At 39.1% G+C, this 18,151-nt stretch overlaps 1 protein-coding gene across 1 annotated transcript; it reads left to right on the top strand.

Moving 5' to 3' along the window:
• The first annotated feature begins 11 nt into the window (after positions 1–11).
• RWDD1 (RWD domain containing 1) lies at positions 12–17,850 on the top strand. The gene is made up of 7 exons (XM_005896861.3): positions 12–272; positions 9,325–9,390; positions 11,539–11,669; positions 13,766–13,909; positions 14,560–14,692; positions 15,200–15,262; positions 17,562–17,850. The coding sequence occupies exons 1-7, from the start codon at positions 200–202 to the stop codon at positions 17,681–17,683; spliced, it is 732 nt and encodes a 243-aa protein (XP_005896923.2). The 5' UTR covers positions 12–199; the 3' UTR covers positions 17,684–17,850.
• The last annotated feature ends 301 nt before the right edge of the window (positions 17,851–18,151 follow it).

The following is an 18,151-nucleotide window of genomic DNA, read 5'->3' as shown; positions in this document are numbered from 1 at the left end:
GAACTAGGGAGCAGGCGGAGGCCGGCGCAGGGCTGTTGATCAGCAGGCCCAGCCTGGCTGTGGGCCCCAGGCCTCTCTGCCTGGGACTCTGCGCCTGCGCCCGCCCGGCCGCTGCCTGCTCTCCCGGCGCGGCCGCGGTCCAGGCTGCAGCACGCCGCCTGGGTATCTGGGCGATCCATGGGCTGCAGCGAGGGCCGCGATGACAGATTACGGCGAGGAGCAGCGCAACGAGCTGGAGGCTCTGGAGTCCATCTACCCTGACTCCTTCACAGGTGACTTTCGCGGCCACAGGCCGGCAGCTACCCGGGGTGGAGTGGGACGGACCGCTCCACGGCCCTCGACATCCCCTGCCAGGATGGAGAAGGGAACAGCCAGGCCGCGTGGCCACCTGGCTCGCCACTCTCTCCTCTAGCTCTTCTCTTGCAGTGATCAGACATTTACTAGTAACTCTACGGCTGTTCTCTCTTCTCCGCTAATTCCTTGAAATCTGAAAGTCCGGGCGAGGCTAGCAAGGTCCCTGGAGTGGCAGGCCTGGAATTCAGTCGGGTGCACATTGGTTTCTGTGTCGCTGCAGTCCATGGGGTGGCAAAGAGTCGGACACGACTGAGCGACTGAACGGACCTGAACTAACAGCAGCGCGAGGTTTAGTGAAATACACGAATGAAGGTTCTCCAAGTGGGAATAGCCTTTCCAGAGCCGCAGAAGTATCAGTTTTCACATTTTCACCATTATTCAGGCTGTTTTCTCATATTTGGTGTTTTAAAGTTTGTGGGATTCAGAATTCTCAAAGTTACCCAGGATCAGTTTTGAGAGTAGTCTTGTCCCTGAAGTTTGTCGTTTTTCTCTTCTCTTCTTTTTTTTTTTAATGTTCTGACATTCTTCAGATTGCCCAATGAATGAGTTGGCTCAAACCTCAGGTCCACTGTAAGATCACAGGTAGTTAGACTTGTAGTAGGATATTAGATGTTGTCTAGGAGAAGGAAATGGCAACCCACTCCAGTATTCTTGCCTGGAGAATCCCAGGGACAGAGGAGCCTAGTGGGCTGCCATCTATGGGGTCGCACAGAGTTGGACACGACTGAAGCGACTTAGCAGCAGCAGCAGCAGCAGCAGCAGCAGCCTGGCTTCCTCTTGCTAGAAGCAAGGTAGTGGAGGCTTGGGAAAGGCAAGCGGTTGGCTCTGGGTTGGCCAGCAAGTTAGTAGCAGGACTGGTAATAACAGTTAGGTCTGGGACTGGGGTTCCACTCCAGCTGGTATGACGGGGAGCAGAAAGTTACTTGGTAAGTTGGGCTAATGTAAAATGGTAATGAGAAGTTCATTAGGTATATTTTCAAGGAAGAGAATTCTTCTGTAGTAAACCATCCTTCTGATGATTCTGAAAATGCTTCAAGATAAGCATATCAATATGCCTTCTCTCACTTTACACTCAGGTTTTGAGAGGTGATCTAATAAAGCCAATATGAGCGAGTATAGCCTAGGTTTGTGGGACTTACCTTCCTTACCCCGTCCTTTGAGTGTTGTGCATAACTGACTGTCAGAATTCAGAGTGTAAGGTAATGTTATTTTAACTCATGAACTCTAACCCCTCTCCCTTGTCATTGTTTAGCTTAGTTTTCTTAGCTCTACCCTTTGATCACTGCTTGCAATGGTAGCAAATTTTGTTCTGCTTTGCCAACAGGCTTATGTCTCTCAGCTATCCCTGTATAGTTCCAGTCCTGTTCATGTTCTCTCTCACCAGCAGTTCAGCTGTGCTGTGAGGATGTTAAGGGGATGAGTGAAGAGGGGTTTGAGAGTGTCATTAACTGGGTGAGTGTGTATGGAGTCTGGCTCCCTTCTCTATCCTTGCTGATGTATCAATGTCTAAATAAAACAGAATATAGGGTCAGTTGTTGGATATGCTCTTAATCATGACATTTGGTCATTTCTGGTACATTGGAAAGGGGACAGGCATGAGCACAGCATAGGCGGACTGAAGAAAGCACAAGATGTGCTCTTCTCATTTCTTTGGACTTTAAGATATACTCATTAAATATTGTGCTTATAAACATTTGTAAAAGTGATACATTTTAACCCTAAAATAATAGGATGGTTCTTTCAAATTGTACTAGGGTCTGATGTAGTTGGGTATGTGAAATTCTTGTCAGATGCAAAAGTGCTTGAGAATTCTGAGCCAAGTTAATAAAAGAAAATTTGTGGATCTTGGACGCCTCAAGTATTCTGCAGTATCAGCTGAGCCCTTCTGTCTCTTAATTCCTATCAGCACCCCTACAGTTGCATTAAATAAGTTAAAAGGAGTTGTCCTGATTTATAGTTATTTAGGAACTTTGGTCAACTTCTGTATGCAATCTCAAGGCAAAGGCAAGCGGACTTTGGAGTCGTTTATTTCTGTGTTTGGTCTTTTGGAATCTTTTGAGGATTTGCAAGGTGTACTATTTTTTTTATAGCTTCCTTATGTGTTGATGATTTCATACTTTAGTATTTTCATACCTGGTTTAAGAAAGAGAGCTTGTTTGTATTAGTTTGCCAAGGAACAATAATTGGTAGTTTTCAAATCTCATTTTGAATTTCATTGAATACTAGAGTTGGTAAGTGCTCAATGCTGTTGATGAAGTGTGTGTGTATATATATATATATATATATATATATTTTTTAAAATAAATGATAGAGTGCTGACAGAGAAGCCTTTGTTAAGTACATCATGGCCCCCTTGTGGAGGCTGAAGAGGCACTGTTCATTCAGCCGTAGACCTAGGCACATAGACCTAACCTGACTTGAGAACTGATTTCCTGGCTATTTGCAGAGAACTTTTGGCCCAGTGTTGCATTTGTTGTGAATTCTAACAGATCATAATACAGTTTCTTCTTTGTGTCCATTCTGTAACTTGATTGCACACTAATCCAATCCTCCTAACAACTAGTCTTCTAAAATATACATGGATGCTCCTGATGCCACATCCTCCTTCAGAAGTGCTTCACTTCACAAGATCCTGCTACGATAGTTGAATTTGGTTATTTCCATTTCTGTATCAAAGTCCCTGGCTATATATGGGGAGTTTTGTTGGATCAAATTGGTTAGCTTCAGGCTAGCCAAAGTCAGGTTCCCTAAATTCTGTTTGACCTTACAAAGAGGGGTACGTAATCCTGTATTTGCTTGTGTTAGTACCTCTGAGTTAACAGCTGTGAGCTTAACAGTTAGAATTGCATTTAGACTCGGGGCAGAAGTCATCTTGTGAAAGCAGTTTTTCTAGGACAGTTGCTGTCTAAGACCTATAGGGACTTCCTTTAATAGGGGCTGATCTGGTTTTTTGTGGAAAACCTGTCATTTGTGTGCTCCTTTAGTGTACCTTTCAGTTACTACCTCCGATTTCTCTGCTTTTGACAAAATTCTTAGTTTTGTCTAGTTTTCCATCATCTGCCCCTGTGTCACCTAACACTTCTCCTGCCCCTCCACTGGCTCCTTGAACAGTGCCCAACAACTGTATTCTTTTTTTCAAAAGGATTTTGATCCACTCACAGTGGTGGATATCTGGTCTCTTTGTTGTTGTTTTTCAGTCGCTAAGTCATGTCTGACTCTTTGTGACTCTGACTCTTTGTGGCAGGCCTCCCTGTCGCTTGCTATCTCCCGGAGTTTGCCCAAGTTCAAGTCCATTGCATCAGTGACGCCATTCAAGCATCTCATCCTCTGTCACCCTCTTCTCCTCCTGCCCTCAATCTTTCCCAGCATCAGGGTCTTTTCCAATTGGTCAGCTCTTCACATCAGGTGGCCACAGTATTGGAACTTCAGCTTCCACATCAGTCCTTCCAGTGAACATTTGGGGTTGATTTCCTTTAGGATTGACCGATCTCTTTAGTGAAAGCTAATCTTTCCTCAACTTGCCTCAGCTCACAGTACGATAGTAATGCATTGGAATAGGATTATCACTTCATGAGAACTCAGGAATAATTCATCTTTTCGAGTCCAATTAAGTAAGTTTCCCTATTTTAGTAACCTCCAAGCTTTGGAATATTATCCCTTTTAAATTTTCTGTGTTTTTTTTTGTTTGTTTGTTTTTTAGTTAGGTTTAGCTATGACAGAAAACCCCAAATAGCTGGTTTTAAAAAGGTAAAAGTTTATTACTCTTGCACATAAATGAGACTTATGTAGCTCTAGTTCAAGATTTCTTCAAGAACCAGTCTTCTTCCTAGTTCTCTGTCATCCCTAAGATATAGTCTCACCCTCATGGTGAGGATAGCAGCATTCCTTTTCCAGGCAGTAGGATAGATAAAGGAATGAAGGGAGCGGGGACAAAGAAGTAAAAGACAGCAGTTCCTTAAGGAAATTTCCTCAAAAACTATCAAAGGACTTACTTCCTTCTATCCCATTGGCTGTAACTCAGTCATTTGGTGAGACCTAACTGGAGGGAGGCTGGGAAAGACAGTTTTTATTCTGGATGGGCAGTACACTCAGTTAAAAATGGTGTAACTGAAAAAAGGGGAGAGTGGCTACTGCAGAAATTAGCATTGTTCTCCAAAATCTTTGTTTGTTCCTGATTCACCATTTTTTCTCTGTAATGGCAATTTGGTGCAGTGGGTATCAGCTCTCTGTCCTTGGACAAATCATATAACCTCTCTAAGCCTTTGCTTCCTTATCTATTTAATAAGGAATAATGTAAGTGTGAAAGAGTTAGTCGCTCAGTTGTGTCCGACTCTTTGCAACCCCATGGACTGTATCCCACCAGGCTCCTCTGTCTGTGGAATTCTCCAGGCAAAAATACTGGATGGGTAGCTCTTCTCTCCTCCAGGGGACCTTCCACCAGGGGCTTCCCAGATGGCACAGTGGTAAAGAATCCATCTGCCAAGTGTAGGAAATGAGACTCGAGTTTCCTCCCTGGATCAGAAAGATCCATTGGAGAAGAAATGGCAACCCACTCCAGTATTCTCGCGTGGAGAATCCCATAGATAGAGGAGCCTGGTGGGCTACAGTCCACGGGGTCGAAAAGCACTGGGCACAACTGAGCATGAGCACTGATACTAGTGTGGAAACTTCATAACTGTTAAATAAATATAAGATACCAGTTCCTGGAAATTTGCCATCTTAGTTGCTGCTGCTTCTGATACTTCTGATGGCTTCATAACTCCTGTCTTTATCAACAGACAGTTTTGATTTCTGTTTCCTCCAACTGCATGGGGTGATAGTCACAGCTTGGAAATGCCATCTTTAAAATTTTCGCCTCTGAAATTCCTCTTTCCATCCATACACTTTGTAGCCCTGCAGTTCTTTCATTTCCAGGCTTTTACTGAACATGGCTCTCATCACAAATTCTCATGGATTGGTAGTTTATCAGCTTTTATCTTGTTCATCATGGTCAGGCAGTTCAGTGATGTTCTTGCTAGTGTTCCCCTGTCCTCATTTACCAAATGGTTTCCTCACTTACAAATATTTACTGTCTGTACTGTTAGGAGCTCAGTCTCTTGGGCAAAGACATCACATAAGTAATTTACAATACAGTGGGATGATTCTTTCATGGAGGTATATATAGAATGCAGCAGGAACTGAGGGAGAGGGGACTGAGTTGTTCTGGAGAGCTGAGGGGTCATGTGGAGTTATATAAACGAGACTGGGGGAGGGCGCACATGTGCAGACTTGTGACTCTGTGAGAGCCATGTGTGCAAAGAATAGGTAGTTGGGTATAGCTAGAATGTAGAGAGACACAGAAAATGAGGCCTGCCATGTATGCAGGGGCCAGATCACCAAGGGCCTTGTTAGGGATTTAGGTGTGACCTTACAGGCTCCTTCTCCATGACCCTCACCCTAGCGCCCCAGACACACATGGCGCACTGGAGGTACTGCCTCGTCAGACCTGCATCCCTCGGTACTTAGGCTTCTCTTGAGGGTTGACCTGTCATGACTGCTTTTCTTGCTATCTCTGGAACTATTTCCTCCTCTTGCTTTTGTTCCCCGAGTTTAGGACTCCTTACACAGCTGATCCTGGCCCTTATTTCTCTCTCTGTGTTCTCTCTGGTGATTTCATTTAGTCAAATGCCTTTCCCTGTTACCTCTCTGTGGATGATCCCAAATTAAATTCCAGCCCAACTTTCTTCAGCGTCATTTGCCCATTTCTGATTACTTGATATTTCCAGCTGAAAGCACCCTGTGTCCTTCAAATATGTCTGGTCTTTCATTTCTAGTCCTTGTTTTTGTTGGTGGTCCTGCCTGCAAATTCAGGTTGTCACCCATCACCATCTTCGATTTCTTCCTCTTCCCTGTTTCCATTGCTACCAGCTTAATTCAGAACCTCATTAACTTTGCTGAGACAATTTCAGTGGCTATCTAGTTTCATCCTGCCTCTAGTCTTGTTTTTCTCCTTCTGTTTTATGCACCGTTACTAGATTTATCTTCCGTGTTTAGAAATAGAATTCTGACCTTATTACTACCACTAAAAAAAGCTATCACTATCCACACTAAACTTTCAGCTGTTTATTTTCAACCTGTTTTATTCACCACATACATCCACCAATGGAATAATTTCTAATTCCTTGTATGTCCCTTAAGCTCTCTTACCATTATACCCTTGCTGCCACGTTACTCTAACCTGCATTCCTTTTCTCCATCTCTACTTACAGAGTCGGAGAAGACAATGGCACCCCACTCCAGTACTCTTGCCTGGAAAATCCCATGGACGGAGGAGCCTGGTGGGCTGCAGTCCAAGGGGTCGCTAAGAATCAGACACGACTGAGCGACTTCACTTTCACTTTTCACTTTCACACATTGGAGAAGGAAATGGCAACCCACTCCAGTGTTCTTTCCTGGAGAATCCCAGGGATGGCAGAGCCTGGTGGGCTGCCATCTATGGGATTGCACAGAGTATGCCTTAATCCACCACCTGGCTCCAGTGACTTCCCTGGAATTTCTCAGCTGGAATTTTTTTTTTCTTTTTAGGTGAAATTCTATACAGTTTATTTAGTCCTGCCAGTTGTATAGCTTTGGGCACATTATTTAAAAGCTTTTTATCCCTGTTTCCACATCTATAAAATTCGAATGATATTATATTTAATTGATTCTAAGACATCTTAACATTTAAACATCTTTGAAGTCTGAATTTGTCGAACAGTTGACTACATATCATAGTTTAGTTGGCAGTTCCTTTTTTCTTTCTTAGTGGTACATAAAGTAGGGTGCATTATATACTTGATGGCATCTTAAATTTGGTAAAATATGATGATAGTATAAAACCACCGTTTTGGTGTGAGAAATAAAGGGTCTCTGTGTAAATGCATAGAAGAGCACAAGTGCAAAGAAATGCTCAATAAATGTTAGCTGTTATTGGTGTCAGATCAGATCAGTCGCTCAGTCGTGTCCGACTCTCTTCGACCCCATGAATTGCAGCACGCCAGGCCTCCCTGTCCATCACCAACTCCCGGAGTTGACTGAGACTCACATCCATTGAGTCAGTGATGCCATCCAGCCATCTCATCCTCTGTCGTCCCCTTCTCCTCTTGCCCCCAATCCCTCCCAGCATCAGAGTCTTTTCCAATGAGTCAACTCTTCACATGAGGTGGCCAAAGTACTGGAGTTTCAGCTTCAGCATCATTCCCTCCAAAGAAATCCCAGGGCTAATCTCCTTCAGAATGGACTGGTTGGATCTCCTTGCAGTCCAAGGCACTCTCAAGAGTCTTCTCCAACACCACAGTTCAAAAGCATCAATTCTTCGGCGCTCAGCCTTCTTCACAGTCCAACTCTCACATCCATACATGACCACAGGAAAAACCATAGCCTTGACTAGACGAACCTTTGTTGGCAAAGTAATGTCTCTGCTTTTGAATATGCTGTCTAGTTTGGTCATAGCTTTCCTTCCAAGGAGTAAGCGTCTTTTAACTTCATGGCTGCAGTCACCATCTGTAGTTATTGGTGTAGGTTCCCCTAAATTACAGCCTCATTGAACCCTTATTTCTGTAGTTGCACTGTTTATATTTCATGGCATGTAAATGCTAAAGTTGGTTATGAAAAAAATGGGAGTGAAATACATCTAATATATTTTACGCACATTTGTTAGGAAAAAGAGGCAGAGCCAGTCATGTTATAAAAGCTTTACTACTATAATTGCCTTTTAGGGGCTTTTTCAACATAGGCTGGACAGCCTGAGACCTGTTAAAATGTGCGTCCTGTGGGTCTTTTTTCCTTTCTGACAAACCCTCTCTACTAGTCATAGGTGTTCATCATTGCTTCAGGTACTTCCAAACTTCAATTAGAATGAGGGCATATGTCTTGAAAATTTTATTGATAATATTTATGAAGACTTCAGAAGTTACTGAGTAGGAAAAGCTGAGTCCTTTTCATGGTGACGTCTTCAGGGAGCCCCTTATCAGAAAGAGGCTGCTGAGCTGTTACCAACCTTGGTAGGGTAGGGGTTAGTGCTTTTCAGGCCTGAAGTGAAGTGCAGACTTGTGTGCTCAGCAGTAGTTAAGGGTGGCTTGAATTTTCCTTTTTTAGTTTTCTGATGGTTCCGAATATGAGTTTTATTTGTTATTGTCTTTCTCTTTTTATTGTTTAGATCTTTCATTGAGCCAGAATTTATTGAGTTTCTAGATACTGCCTGGCACTGATCCACCAGTTCTCTGAGTTCTTACAGTATTCTTGTGGGGGAATAGATCATAAACAGATAAATAGTATCAGATAGACATCAGGCAGTAAAATAGCATATAAAGCTTTCTTATTTATGAAAATGCTGATTGACATGTCTTGCTTGACAAATTGGAAGTAATTTGATATTTGAATTCATGGATAATTTCGTAATTCCATGAAAGATGGTAGGTTTCAATAATTTGTGAAAGAACAAAGGTTTTAGAGACAATGTGGGAGAAAGAGATAACTAAAAGATAGAAACTCTTACAAATTGATATTTACTGATTGTCATAGAGATTCTGAATTGTATTTCAAAATATATAAGTAGAAAAATTAGTGATAATACTGAGTATTTATGGGTGGGTAGGTTCTGATGAGAAACATCAAACTTTTTTTTTTTTGCCATTTCATTTGGAAATTTTTTAGAATGTGACTTTCCATGTGTGGGTGAAAATTTTGAATTAAAATATAAATTACTTAATTGATACAACTCCAAGAGAGTATCTATTACAGGTGTTTTTTCCCAGATTAAAGAAAACCCTAGATTTAAATAGAAATTGATGGATGTTTTATCATCTGAACTGTTGCTATTAAGTCTGTATTTGTGGAAATGGAAATACAGGCTAGGGATCAGTTTCCAGAACTGGGAATTGGTATTTTGCTAATAAGGAAAAGCATGTGCCTTATGTTAATAACTTAACCTCTGTGTATATTTTCTTGCAGTATTATCAGAAAATCCACCCAGCTTCACCATTACTGTGACATCTGAGGCTGGAGAAAATGATGAAAGTAAGTCTAATTAAAAATACTTTTGAATTTTCTACACTTCTCTCAGGAATTTTATTCCTTCTGCAGCCATTTAGCAGGCCATTGGATGTGTGGAGGTGCTAAGGTTCTGTTAAGAATTTAGTATGATTGTTAACATGTTTCTAACCAGTATTTACTATGTAATAATGACTTCTGGAGAAACAGAGAGGAAGTCAAGGAGATTTTCTGGCAGAAAAAGCTTAACTTTTAAAAGTGAAACAGAAATGTTAACAATATAGCGGGTAGAGAAAGGGGAGGAAATTTTTGTCAATAAGACTTTCTGCAAGCATAATGTAGTGGTTGTGTGGTTTTCTATGGCATGCCATCTACTTTTTCCTCATTGGATATTTAGATTGTTTACTAGACATTTGCTGTAATAAACTGGGCTGGATAAATACCTACCTGTATTTTCCCTCTGTCTTTTTAGATTGGATAGTGTACTGTTATTTAAATATGTATATACATAAAGCCAGATAAAAACCAATATTATATAACTGTCAAACTAAGACAAATATACAAATTGAAATAAGGGAGCTATAAAATTAATAAGATCAAATTAATTTGGCACATGTTGGGAGAGGCGTATCTTAAGTTTATTTAAGTTCAATTAATACTGTAATTTGATAAAAATGTTATATAAGTTGGCATTAACCCTGAGAATTTTTTTTTTTCCTGTTAAGCTAGTCAACTAAAATTCTGTCATGAGTAGTCAGTTACACCAATTTTAGTGGTATCACTTGATAATACTAAATCTGTCTTATAGAATTGAAAATGAGGTTAATACTGATATTACTGAAATCTGAAATAAAGAGATATTGGATACAGTTATTAACATATTTATATAGATGGATTTTATTTATATGTATAAAGTCTCAATTACACATGAGGATCCTTTGACATTTTGTTTAAAAGACTATATGCATAGAGAGATACTTTAAAGTATCCTTTTAATAGTACTTAAGATACTTTAAAGATACCAAAATGGTAACAGTGATCTCTTTCTGAGGATGGGATCATTATTGATTTTGTTTTTCCTTTAATATATTGCTAAATTTTATGTAATGAGTTTCTGTTACATCATATAGTGGAATCGGTAAATTAAAAAAAAAAGAAAACTTGTGCTAGCAATAAAATTTAGAAACATGTTAATTAAAAAAGAAAGAAAATGCCAAGAGACACTATGTATTTCTTACCTGACGTTCAATCTTATATCCGTAGATTCATAAAATTCTTTGTTGACATCATACACAAAAATACCAAGCCAGCAGATTTTGAGGTTTTTTTTTTTTCCATTCCCATGGAGAGAAATCTAGATGTTAGTTTAAATCATCAAAAGCAGGAGGTTTTAATAATTAAAATATGAGTTACAGGAAATGGAGATAAAGGGTCTTGTTGACAAATAGGTTTTAACAAAAAATATTTACCATTACTGCTATGTTTTAGATTGCCTGGCAAAACTGAGAATTCATCAGACTAGGTAGCAGAGAGATACTTCCCACTTATGTGCCTTTAAGAACGTCACACCTATACCGATGTCCTGTCTGTGAACTGGCACAGGCCAAAGACTGGGGGAGAATGTCAGTGAGTCAGGTTAAAAGTTTCTCAGACAACCTCTCAAACTGTCCAGTTTACACCTGTGTCCTCCAGCAGTCCCTTAGCAATGCTCTGCTGGCATTGTGCAGATAGAAGTATGGACTCTGGAGCTAAAGTCAGATCTTCTGCACTGGACGCCGGCTCTGGGAGAGGCCTGGAAATGAGCCTGAGTTGGTACTTTTTCTGTGTGTCATGTTCAGTGCCTTTTGTTCATCTTAAGGAGGGTTTTAAAAGGAGTGTCTTCTTCATCCTCTTCTGACATGCAGTAAGATAAAATACTCATAAGTAGCAAATGTATTTCATGTGTTAGATGTGATCTTTGGTATCCCTGTGATTTGTTTTTACCTATATTTGTGGTATATGTTATGTATGTTAATGATTATCTGGTCTCATAGTAACCTTGTTTTCCTTTTGTAGGAGAATCTTTTGTGCTACTTTTCATTGACACATTGTAAATTAATTACTAATTCAACAAAGATTTTGACCTCTCTCTACATTTTAAGGTATTTGTATTAATCTCTTCTCTTATGTCTTTAGCTGTCCAGACAACCCTCAAGTTTACATACAGTGAAAAATACCCAGATGAAGCTCCCCTTTATGAAATATTCGCCCAGTTAAATCTAGAAGATAATGATGTAGCAGACATTTTAAAATTATTAGCATTACAGGTAAGGAAATAACACGTTTTGTAGTGGCATTATTTTATTGGCCTTAAATATTATACATTAATCTTGAGTCAGAAAATTAAATATGTATAACGAGTGTACTGAACAAGCAGAATTCATGATGCATGTGTACACACACACACACACACACACACACATTCACAAAGCATCTTTATTATTCTTCCCTCCCATACCTTTAAAATTTGAATAAGAGAAGTTCTCCCTATACCCTTGTTTGAAACTCAAAAAAAAGTACAGCCCCTAAGCCCTCTGATCTGTTGCAGTCTAGTTACCTGCAATTTGGTGAGAGGAGTGGTGATTGATTTTTTTCTTTCCTATCTCTCCTGCTCCCTAAACTTATGAACAGCAATAATAGTTTATGACCCTTCCAAGAGCAGGTGTTTACTTGGAAGAAAAAATGGGTATTGGAAAGTTCTTACTAGCGTTCTCTGATGGGTCAGGCTAGTCACAGTCTAGGCGTGGTAGATATTTAAAGCTCTCTTTTACTTGGGTAGAGTTTTCATGGATTCTTCACAGTAGAGAGTAGAGAGGGCAAATAAAATCTTTCTCCACCATCTTAAAAGCAGAAGTCCTAGTTTTATTTGTTTTTCTAAGAAAAACTGACAGAAAACATCTCCACTGTAAATATGACTGGTATATTTCAAGAACTGTGGGTGCTTTCACTGTTGACCTTTTAAAAATATCTGGAGCTGTTAGAGAATGAGGAGTGAAAGAAGATATATCAAACATTAATTTATGCTGATTCTAGGTCCTGTTCACTTCATTACCCAGTGTGAAGTCATATTATTTCTATATCATTTAGTTTAAAGTGCTTCATTTGGAAACATTGTAGAAAGCCTGGAACAATATACTGTATTCAGTCACTCATGTATTAATATAAGTTTCTTGATCTGAGTTATTTTTGTTAATATGTATTTTATATTTTATTTATATTCAAACTCCTTTCTTTCAAAAGTGAAGTTTTGATTCTGATACTTGTGATCAGAGGTATTTAGGGCATATTTGTATCTTTTTCTTAGTTGTATTAGTTTTGAGTTATCAAAATAGTTTATATTACAAAGAAACTCAGAAAATACAGAAAACAATGAAGAAGAAAATAAAGATTATTCTTAATCTCACCAGTCAGGTATAACTGCTTGTTAACACTTGGTGTGAATTCAGAAAACTTTTTCCTGCATTAGCTAGCAGTGTCTAGCATGTTATATCATTTTAGTTCTTTGGGCATATTTTGAGAGCTGTGACACTAACCTGAATTTTGAAGGCAAAAGGATTTTCTACATAATAACAATGTAGATACTTTTATGATTTAACTTTATGTATCTTTTTTTCTTTCTTTTTGTAATGATTTAAAGCTAAAATGATGAATATATGCTGGAGAACTGATGTTGTTAGCTACTGTAGAAAAAGGTTTTCTGAATTCTACCTACATATATGATTATTACATAGAATCTATTGAAATATCTGTTTTCAGTTGAATATAGCAAATTATAAGACTTAAAATTTAAGATGTTGTATATGGGCTTCCCTGGTGTCTCAGCTGGTAAAAAATCTGCCTGCAATGTGGGAAACCTGGGTTGGGAAAATTCCCTGGGGAGGGAAAAGGCTACCCACTCCAGTATTCTTGCCTGGAGAATTCCAAGGACTGTATAGTCCATGGGGTCACAAAGAGTCGGACAAAACTGAGCGACTTTCACTTCACTTCACTTTATACACACACACACACACACACACACACACACACACATCAGTTCAGTTCAGTTCAGTTTGCTCAGTTGTGTCCAGCTCTTTGCGACCCCATGGACTGCAGCACGCCAGGCTTCCCTGTTCGTCAGCAACTCCCGGAGCTTGCTCAGACTCCTGTCCATTGAGTTGGTGATGCCATCCAACCGTCTCATCCTCTGTCGTAAATGATCCAAGAGTCTGAACTTATGGTGTAACTGAATTAGTGATCATATTATACATGTATGAGTGTAGTGATTGTGCTAAAACACCTCCCGCCCACCACTGGTTGGTTGTTTTTATTTTTCTGAGAATTATGTTTCTAACTACAGCCTTTTTTTTCTTTTTTGGTTACATAGGCAGAAGAAAACCTTGGTATGGTGATGATCTTCACCTTAGTGACAGCTGTGCAAGAAAAATTAAATGAAATAGTAGATCAAATAAAAACTAGAAGAGAAGAAGAAAAGAAACAAAAAGAAAAAGAAGCAGAAGAAGCCGAAAAGGTATATTTAAAAGTCATATTTTCTTTCATTATTCTTTAAATCTGTCATTTGGGGTTTTTTTTTTTGTTTTGGAAATTTCAATAATTTGAGAGGAAATCACAAAAATAAGCACAAGTAAAATTTAATAAAGCTTTACTAAGTAAAATTTTAGAAGGGCCTTCATTTACTTGGTGGGCATTACACAAGAACGATCAGTTAGTTGGTTAAAGGTTAATAAAGTGCATGCAGGTAAAATCAAGAAATATAAATTATTTCACTTACAGTATAAAGTTTAGAATTATAAAGCTCCTGTCAGAATAATTTAAATATTTACTGAATTTTAAAGAAAACCTTAGATTCTAAAATGAAGTAAGAAATGTAAGCAGGGATTTTAGTGTTATGAATTGATGTATATTTAAACATATTAACACCTCACATATTATCTTTGGTTTTTTGTAATTATATAAAAACAGACTTTTCTAGAGTAAATTGCCAAAACCACTGAAAGTAGCCAGTGCAGATAGAAATCAGACTAAATATTATGGACTTGAAACCATTTTTCTCTTTGCTTCCTCTCAGTGGCTGTGTTCATTAGTCTAGAAGTTCATTAGGCTTTATTTTCTAACTGTTGTTTCATTTATCTGGTGACGTGTTTTTTTTTCTTTCATAAGCAATTATTCCATGGTACTCCTGTTACAATTGAGAATTTCTTAAATTGGAAGGCCAAGTTTGATGCAGAACTCTTGGAAATTAAAAAGAAACGGATGAAGGAAGAAGAGCAAGCAGGAAAAAATAAATTAAGTGGTATGACACCACCTCCCACCCAATATCCTGTTCCCTTTAAGCCCTCCTGTATTATTTCTTGTATAGCAAAAGGATCATTTGGATAGATTTCTGTAAGAAAATAATATACTTAGGCATATAGGGCAAAAAGAGTGTTATCTCCATATGATGATGTTTCTTCACACATAATTATCATTAATTTTATGGCTTATCTTTAATCTATTGCAAGGGATAGATCTTCAGATATAGCTGCCAAGACTTTTAGGATCACAAGGCTTAAGAGTGGTGGAATCAAACCCATTTGTTTTTCTGGGACTAGGCTTTCACTTGTTCCATTTTAATGCCAATACATTTCATATGCCTTTTAGCTACTTACTGAGTTCATACATTTATTGAAATTCACAGAAAAATGGGTTTTCAGATTTTTTATATCTTTAACTTTTTAAAATTATTATACCTTTTAAAGGTATTGTAGGGAAGATAGAGAAAAACTATACCATTCTAATTAAATATGTTTATTTCTTTTAGGGAGACAACTATTTGAAACAGATCATAATCTTGACACATCTGATATCCAGTTCTTGGAAGATGGTAAGATAATACTAGAATTCCATATGTATATAATGTGCTGTTTTTAATATTAAACCATGAAAATCATAGTGATAACTTAATGTAAATTCTTCCTCCCAAGGCTCTAAAGAATCACACTTTGAAGAATAAATTCTAATGTTTGATCAGCTTATACATTAAACTATGGCAGTGTATTTTTTTAAAGTTTTATGATAAGGAAAATCAAAGATAGCAATAGGTAAACAATATGATCACTTTTGCCTCTAACACTTGGTAAAGCAGGTCACTGTGACTCAGATCACCTATTTTCCTCAAAGTTATAGTATCACAAATCTACGGGAACTGTAGTCCGTGGTCTGTCACGGAGCTTTATAAAAGCTGCAAACCTGGAACTAACCAAAAGTCTTATATTTCACACCACTCTTACTGTCTTTGGAACATCTGGTGCTTTCCTTGTGCTTTCCTTCTCTTTTTTATCCTAACCCTTATCCTCTTGCTGTCTTCATCTACTCATTTCCATTCACCTACAAATATCTATTGCATCCCTGCTATAAGCTTGGCACTGTCCTGGGCACTGAGGATACAGCAGAGAACACTTCAGATAAGTCCCTTGCCCTCAGGGAGCTGGAGGCCAGTGAGCGTCTCTTAAATGTAGAGCTCCTTACTCAGTCACCCTCCAGTAGCTCCCCGAGTTCTGTACTCCATCATCCTTCTGTCATGCCCAGCCTTCTGTGCCTGCTGGGATCCTCTAGCATCTGGCCTTTTGACCTTATTCCTGGACTACCTTTTGGAGAAGGGAAGAAGGTTGAGTATCAAACGTCTTTTTTTAAAAGTTTTACTGTCTTTACTCATTTTTGACTCTTTTTCCTGTTTGGTGGATCAAGTATCTCTTTATAGCCAATAACTTATCAAAAGTGCTCTGTTGATTCTGCCTCTGAAATGTCTTTTTAACTCTTTCCTCGTGATTTGAAAATTTGTTATTTTTCAACTGGACTTTAGTAGGAGCTTCATTATTTCCCTCCTCAGTCTCTTCCTCCTAGTGCCCTTACCTACCTTGTAGCTACCACCTCTGAGGCAGTATTTCTAAAACCCATGTTTAATCGTGCCGTTTCGTCTCTTAAAAATCCTCTGGTGGTTCTCTGCTGCTTAGAGGAAGGGGTTGACCTACTTTGGTCCTTTGATTTGGCCTTCATCTGTTATTTTCGGATGTTTTTCTTCATGAATCTTGTGTTCCAATTAGGATTCAAGGTCTTAACTTTTTTTCTCTGCTTTTGCATAATGTTCTACCTAGAATCGCTTCATCCTGGCTCCTTTTCTTCTGGATAGTTTCGAATTTTTCATGAAGATATTTCAGATGTCATCTGCTCTGTGAAGGCTTCACTACTTCCTGTCCCAGGCCTAGTCAATTACTCTTTGGCCTGAGCATACCAAATTGTATTTTATTACTGAACTGCTTTTAGGCTTCGTGAAACAGGGTTTCTTCTCACTGAGTTGAATGTCAGTGGACTAGAGTCTGAGAGGGAAAGAAGGTGAACAACGTTCGGTGGTTTAAGAGTACTGTAATATCCTACTTATGTGTACTACAGACACTGAAGAATGAAGCTATTTCATGCAAAGCTTGAGTATTGCTTCCGGTAGGGTTTAGACATTTGGAATCTTGGAAAGGCATGCCACTGGTTACAGGGGAGGTGGATGAGAGTGAAGAGCAAAATAAATTTGTCAGCTGATTATATGTATGCTGCTACTGCTGCTGCTGCTAAGTCGCTTCAGTCGTGTGCGACTCTGTGCAACCCCATAGACGGCAGCCCAACAGGCTCCACCATCCCTGGGATTCTCCAGGCAAGAACACTGGAGTGGGTTGCCATTTCCTTCTCCAATGCATGAAAGTGGAAAGTGAAAGGGAAGTCGCTCAGTCGTGTCTGACTCTTAGCGATAGTTGAGCTTTAATGATGTATATACATATCTTCAGTATGGAAAGAGATGAACTCTTGGTACAGGTCTCCTGGTCAGTGATAATCAACTTTGTATCATCGGTGTCTCTAGCTTACAACATGCCAGATCATAAATAATTCATTCTAGGAAGGCCTTTTTGGTATTGGGTCTTTTTAGACTATGAACTGGAAACCTGAAGATGCTCTTGAGATGTGTGAGTCTCTGTTGACCAGTGCAGATCATCGCTGGTATGATTTGCAGTAGGAGTTCAGGATTGTGTCACGTGCACTACAGCTGCGTGTTTAAGAAGCCTGTTTGGTCCTGCCAATGGGTTGTATCTTTTATTTCTGAGTGTAGGACTGAAGGGGAAATCTTCTGTCTTTTGCAGCTGGAAACAACGTGGAGGTAGATGAATCTTTGTTCCAGGAAATGGATGACTTGGAGCTGGAGGATGATGATGATGATCCAGACTACAATCCTGCTGACCGGGAGAGTGACTTGACCGACTGATGGACTATTCCCATCTGCAGAGAGGCTTGACTGCCACAGCATCTGTGGCTATGCTGAGAGGGTGTTGATTTTCCTTTCTTTTTTCTAAGAAAAAATAATTTTCAGGAGAATATTCTTCTGATGGCTTTCATCATTGAACTTAATAAATTGATCTTAAAAATTTCAAATATTAAAATGTTCACTTCCTCTTATTGGTGGGAAGAAGGTCAAATGTTTATAAAGTCATTTAGTGTTGGAAAGAGATCCTGCCAAAAACACTCAGGCTGGAAGATGTGCCATTGCTGAACACAAGTGTGTGTTTATGTACAAGGAATTGGAGTAGAAATTTCTGTGTGGAGATAGTGGTGACTTTCAAACTCTAAGGGTTTTCATTCATATAAAACATTAGAAGACTGAGTGAGCAGGGCATTAAACCTGAATTCTAGCCTTCAGACATGATAAACTTAAGTCTTAAAACCAGAAGCCCAT

Source organism: Bos mutus, chromosome 9 (genome assembly GCF_027580195.1).
Source record: "Bos mutus isolate GX-2022 chromosome 9, NWIPB_WYAK_1.1, whole genome shotgun sequence".
Taxonomy (NCBI): Eukaryota; Metazoa; Chordata; class Mammalia; order Artiodactyla; family Bovidae; genus Bos; species Bos mutus.
The sequence above is the reverse complement of the archived record's forward strand: the minus strand, read 5'-3'. Positions and strand labels throughout refer to the sequence as shown.

What these genes read in the sequence shown, in the direction of transcription:
- RWDD1 (XM_005896861.3), top strand. Translation starts at nt 200, where the DNA reads ATGACAGATTACGGCGAGGAGCAGCGCAACGAGCTGGAGGCTCTGGAG. An exon ending in TAAAATTATTAGCATTACAG is followed by an intron (nt 11,670 to 13,765) that starts GTAAGGAAATAA and finishes TTGGTTACATAG; the next exon opens with GCAGAAGAAAACCTTGGTAT. An exon ending in TATCCAGTTCTTGGAAGATG is followed by an intron (nt 15,263 to 17,561) that starts GTAAGATAATAC and finishes TGTCTTTTGCAG; the next exon opens with CTGGAAACAACGTGGAGGTA.